This window comes from Pundamilia nyererei, unplaced genomic scaffold (assembly GCF_000239375.1).
Source record: "Pundamilia nyererei isolate P.nyererei 1_Seehausen unplaced genomic scaffold, PunNye1.0 scaffold00058, whole genome shotgun sequence".
In the NCBI taxonomy this organism is placed as follows: domain Eukaryota; kingdom Metazoa; phylum Chordata; class Actinopteri; order Cichliformes; family Cichlidae; genus Pundamilia; species Pundamilia nyererei.
Window position 1 is genome coordinate 926743 of NW_005187459.1, and position 4741 is coordinate 931483.

General features: G+C 40.0%; 1 protein-coding gene across 4 annotated transcripts; it reads right to left on the minus strand.

Moving 5' to 3' along the window:
• Positions 1–253: 253 nt before the first annotated feature.
• Positions 254–4660, minus strand: LOC102208421 (leucine-rich repeat-containing protein 74A-like). 4 transcript variants are annotated; one of them, XM_013911221.1, is made up of 10 exons: positions 4573–4660; positions 4417–4466; positions 4224–4305; positions 2232–2314; positions 1951–2145; positions 1753–1848; positions 1409–1537; positions 1130–1246; positions 901–986; positions 254–354 (listed from the first exon to the last, which is right to left on the minus strand). In XM_013911221.1, exons 1-10 carry the CDS (start codon positions 4613–4615, stop codon positions 333–335), a joined length of 903 nt encoding a protein of 300 aa, XP_013766675.1. In that variant the 5' UTR covers positions 4616–4660; the 3' UTR covers positions 254–332. The 4 variants fall into 4 exon arrangements, with proteins under 4 accessions (XP_013766675.1, XP_013766678.1, XP_013766677.1 ...); XM_013911224.1 differs by having other exon boundaries at positions 901–956; positions 1142–1246; positions 2232–2317; XM_013911223.1 differs by having other exon boundaries at positions 901–959; positions 1142–1246; positions 2232–2317.
• Between the last annotated feature and the right edge of the window lie 81 nt (positions 4661–4741).

Sequence of the window (4741 nt, forward strand, 5' to 3'; positions counted from 1 at the left end):
TCCTCTTGTTCTGTTGTCATACCAGAAGATTATTTTGGATGGAGAGAATGAGGCAGAGGACCCCGCTGGCCGAGCCACAGCTCACAGCACTGAGGTTGGTGCAGCTGGTTGATGTCACAGGTTCAAGTGTACACACTGAAGTGGACCGATTTGGATTTAGCTAAAACTGTGAAAAAATTGCAAAACTGCTTTTAGTCGAAAGTTATACTAGAAATCAATGAAGGAACTACTGCATATTAAGGAGAAAATCAAGTATAAACTCCAACAACATTTATTTAAAGATGTCAACGGCCCTCCCAAATCTTCCTGTTAGTGATACTGTGTCTCCACGTCTATGACAGCTCAGTCAGCTGACTGCAAAAACAGAGACACAGTTTAAAGAGAACCTGACATTAGATTCATGGCTGACAGACGACGTTCTGAAGATATTTCTCACTTAGTAAGTGTTTAACTTGAAACACCCCTGATTACATTTAAAGGCTTACTTCACACCCCAGACTGTTTTTAAAATGGATGTATGGATGAAACAGGATGCAAAGCAGCTTAGTTTGAGATTTCACAATGGGACATCACTAACCAATGACAGCACAGTGCCTACGTCCATCATTTATATACAGTCTATCATCCACACATAAAAAACAACCTCACTGAACTCTGTGTTCAAATGAAGACAATAAAAATATTATTGAAAATACTGCGGGGTAAAAAAGCCCAAGTTAAGATGATTCTGTCAAACTTGGATTTCTAAATGAAAAGAACAAGAAAATAAACTTTTTTTATTTAACCTCAGTGCTGTCCAGGTTTTCAAAAACCCAGGCAAACTAGAATAAATGAACTGCATTTGTTAAAGACATGATCAGGGGTCATCATGTGCTGCTGTTTGTGTCTTTGCAGACTAACCTGTACACTATGGTTGCCGTGCAGTTCTTGTCAAACTTCCTGACCAACCAGCCAAGCTGCTGTTGATCCAGAGGTATGTTAGCTTCCTGCATGTGTGACAAGTTCAATTTCCCAATCGCTCATTCACGCAAGAGTGGGAGCTACAACTTACTAAGTTAACATTCTGTCATAGATTTGCTATCGTTGCTCATGAGGTGCATTATTACATTATCACTGCAGCATGACAAACCGTTAGCCTGACCTTTACAGCCTTCCTGAAGGCAGAGGTGGAGACTTTCATGGTTTCCTCTTTGTCCAGAGCCTGGAAGAAATCCATGATGCTCTTATTTTGCTCTTCAAAGAACTTCTACGGAAAAAAACATATAGAGAGAGATCTTGTTTTACAGTTGAAAGCATGTTAAAGAGGCTGCTAAGACTTCTGAAGTATGAACTGAAAAAGCAGAAATGATTTTATTGATTTTCCCATCTTTTCCCATCACCAGTTTTCTCAGCCTTCTTGACAATGTACCTTAAAGATCCCAAGTGCCAATAAGTTCTTGGTGACGGAGGGCAGAATATAATACTGGAACCGCAGAGCAGGGCGGGTCACGCGGGTTTCTTCCAGCAGCTCCACAAAGGTCTCACAGACAAGCACACTCTGCACTCACACAGTCACAGACATATTATGATCATATAATATTGTGATTGTGTATCTAATTACTTTTGGGGGCTTGTGAACAAAAATGTACTCCACTGCGGTGGTGTACAGAGGCAAAATTACAACAAATGCATCATTAACCAAAAACAGACTGTAAATTAAAACAGATACTACTTTTATTTACACCTCAGCTTATATTCTTTCGCGGCACTTACAGAAATATCGATCTCCTCCAGTGCTGATTTCATGTTGTTTTTAACCGTTCTGAGCAGCGTGGCGGCTCCGATTTTTGTTATGGGGTTGCGAGAGAGCTGAAACGCACACGCAAAGACCAAACATGATCTCAAATTCATAGGGTGCAACGACATTAAAATCGTTACAATGAAGTATTGCTGCAGGAGTCTTTTACTCACTTTGAGAACCTCGAGGGTTTCGTTGGTGGCCAGGCCCTGGCAGAGCAGCCTTACAGCTTCATCGTCCACACAGTTAATGCTGAGGTCCAGCAGCACAAGTGTGTCATTTTGTTGCAGCACTTCAGCCATCAGCTGTACCTCTGGACGGCCAAATCCACTGTTCGACAGCTGGAGCTGCTTCAGTGTTGCGTTTACCTGAGGAAAGAAAAGGGGGGAGAGAAGGTCAGCAACGAGAGTCAACAAAACTGAACTCTTTGCTCGAAGTGTGTCATTTTAGTCACCTTTAGACCAGCAATCAGAGCCGCATTGCCACGTATAAGAAAGTGATTCCAGCTCAGATTTAGGACTTCAATACCGATGTTCTCTGCTACAAGGAAGTGAAATACACATTTTTACAAAGTCACAATACATTTGAGACTAATCTACAAGCTACATGTAAAATTTTCTCAAGTTCAAGAAATACTTTAGGAATACTTAATACTTTACTATTAAGTAATATATCAGTGGGTCACATTTCTCTTTTATAGGCCTGCTTGTTTGTTTTCATAATTACTTTAGTTTAGAAAGTCTGTACAGCAGCCAATCCAGGACTTCAAACTGCTGAAAATCAAATGCTGCCCAACCAAAGTACGTCTGATCATCACACGGACCTAAGATGAAGTATATAGTATTTAGTTCTTTATGTTTTGTTGATGCATTTTGATTGCCTGCTAATTTGCTCTGCTGGCTTTACTTCTACTACCAGACAGCCATTGCTTCAGTTTTATTTCTTCCCTACTCCTGACGAGATATAAATTCAAGTTCGAGTTCAAGACCAAAAACAGTCAGAAAATTAAAAAATGTGTTATTTTAAAATCCCCTTTTTTTGTTTCAGTTCTATTTCTTATTTAAATAGTAGCTGTATGTATGGAAATGTATGTAATGTATGTAAATATATAATGTGACTTTTTACCGGTAGTTAAAATCACAAAATGAACCACCTGCAATACTTCCACAGCCCACCAGGAGGCTACAACACCCACTTTGAGAATCAATGCCGTGCAGCAGAATTTGTCTTTTTCTCTAAAATACTTAAACTACTACAATGATATAGTATAATATCATAAGGGCACACTGACTATATTTCATAATGGAAGGAAACTCAACAACAAGAACAATAATGCTCAAACAGCCTTCACAGTATATCTACTAATAAGAAGCTATAATCCTCAGCTTTTTAGCAACTTTCTTTCCCTGACTCTCATTGCATGATCTATAATATTCTTTGTTATCACTACAGAGGTGTCCTCCCACATGAAGGTTTATTTATACGGTGCAAAATTGCCTCAAGGTACTTCCTATCTTCACAGAAACAGGGAGGGGGTAGCCATCAGTGGCAACTGATTGTGGGTGATGGGAGAGAGAGCACAACTCGCAGAGAGAGAAGGCCGAATCTAATGACATGCTGAGTGCTGACAAGGTGAGCAGAGAGGAAATGCTCAGTGGATCACAGGAAGTCACACAGCAGTTTGTGCCTATAACAAGTAACTAAGGGATCCTTCTGAGTCACCCGATTCAGCCCTAACTATAAACTTCATCAAAAAGTCAAATCTTAAAAGTAGAGAAACACCAGAGAGTGAAGAGTGAAGTTCTCTATTAGGACAATATGGTACTACACCAGTGGTCCCCAACCTTTTTTGCGCCACGGACCGGTTTATGCCCAACAATATTTTCATGGACCGGCCTTTAAGGTGTCGCGGATAAATACAACAAAATAAAACTAGTACCGGTACCGAAAAAAAGAAAATTTATTCATAACACACCTGAAAAGCCCAAGGAAAACCGAGTAAACGATAAAAACGACAACAAAATAACGCTGAAAACTGATAAAAACCCTGAAAACTATACATTTCACACCTGAGCCTCAACTCTCACAGCCCGGTACCAAACGACTCACGGACCGGTACCGGTCCGAGGCCCGGGGGTTGGGGACCGCTGTACTACACGGTCCATATTGTCCTAATACGGCCTGATTATTCAAAATGCTGTTTGTAAGGAAAACAATTTTAAATTCTAGACTTAACAGGGAGCCAATGCAGAGAGAGAGAAATTTACAGCTGGATGTTCCAAAGTGAGGATAGCTTGTTTCTACCCTAACGCTTAAAGCCCAGATGCTATTCCAAAATTGTCAAAAGCTGCTTCATCATTAGAATTTCTAATTTACAAAAAATAAAAGTAAAGCTTTGCATTAATTTGAAGGATCTAATGTGAACAGAAATAGAGATGATCTGTACCTAACATGACACCCAAGTCTTCTCCTCCTGCATCGCAGATGCAGTTGTAACTGAGGTCAAGCTCTTTGACCACAAAATCATTCTGTTAGATAGGAAAGAAAATTCTGAATTGCAGCTTAAAGCACATATAGACGTGACACATATAGACATGTGTAATTCATTATGTATGCGGCATTCGGCAGTCTGCACTCACCTTTAATGCTTCTGCCAAGCATTTAGCTGCAGCGTCACTAAAGTCATTTTCTAAGAGAACAAAGGGAAATGAGAGAATTACCTTCTTCATTTCGCTGCTGTATTACAGTGATAGACAGAAGTTCATGTCAGCATAGCTTAAGACTTGGCTGAGCACCTGAGAGGTTGATGGATTTGAGCTTACGATTGTCTGACAGCATTTTGGAGATAACCTCTGCTGCTTTAAGGCCCAGCTTGTTGTCAGAAAGATTCTGAAGAAAAGACAAGATTGAGATTTTTGTTTTTTAAATAACATTAAGGCCATTTCTCTTGCACATACAGCAAGA

Coding starts and splice junctions, on each gene's coding strand:
- LOC102208421 (XM_013911221.1), bottom strand. CDS start 4,615: ATGCTGTCAGACAATCGTAAGCTCAAATCCATCAACCTCTCAG. Junction 1,849..1,950: donor AAACCCTCGAGGTTCTCAAA/GTGAGTAAAAGA, acceptor TGTGCGTTTCAG/CTCTCTCGCAACCCCATAAC. Junction 1,247..1,408: donor TGGCACTTGGGATCTTTAAG/GTACATTGTCAA, acceptor TTTTTTCCGTAG/AAGTTCTTTGAAGAGCAAAA.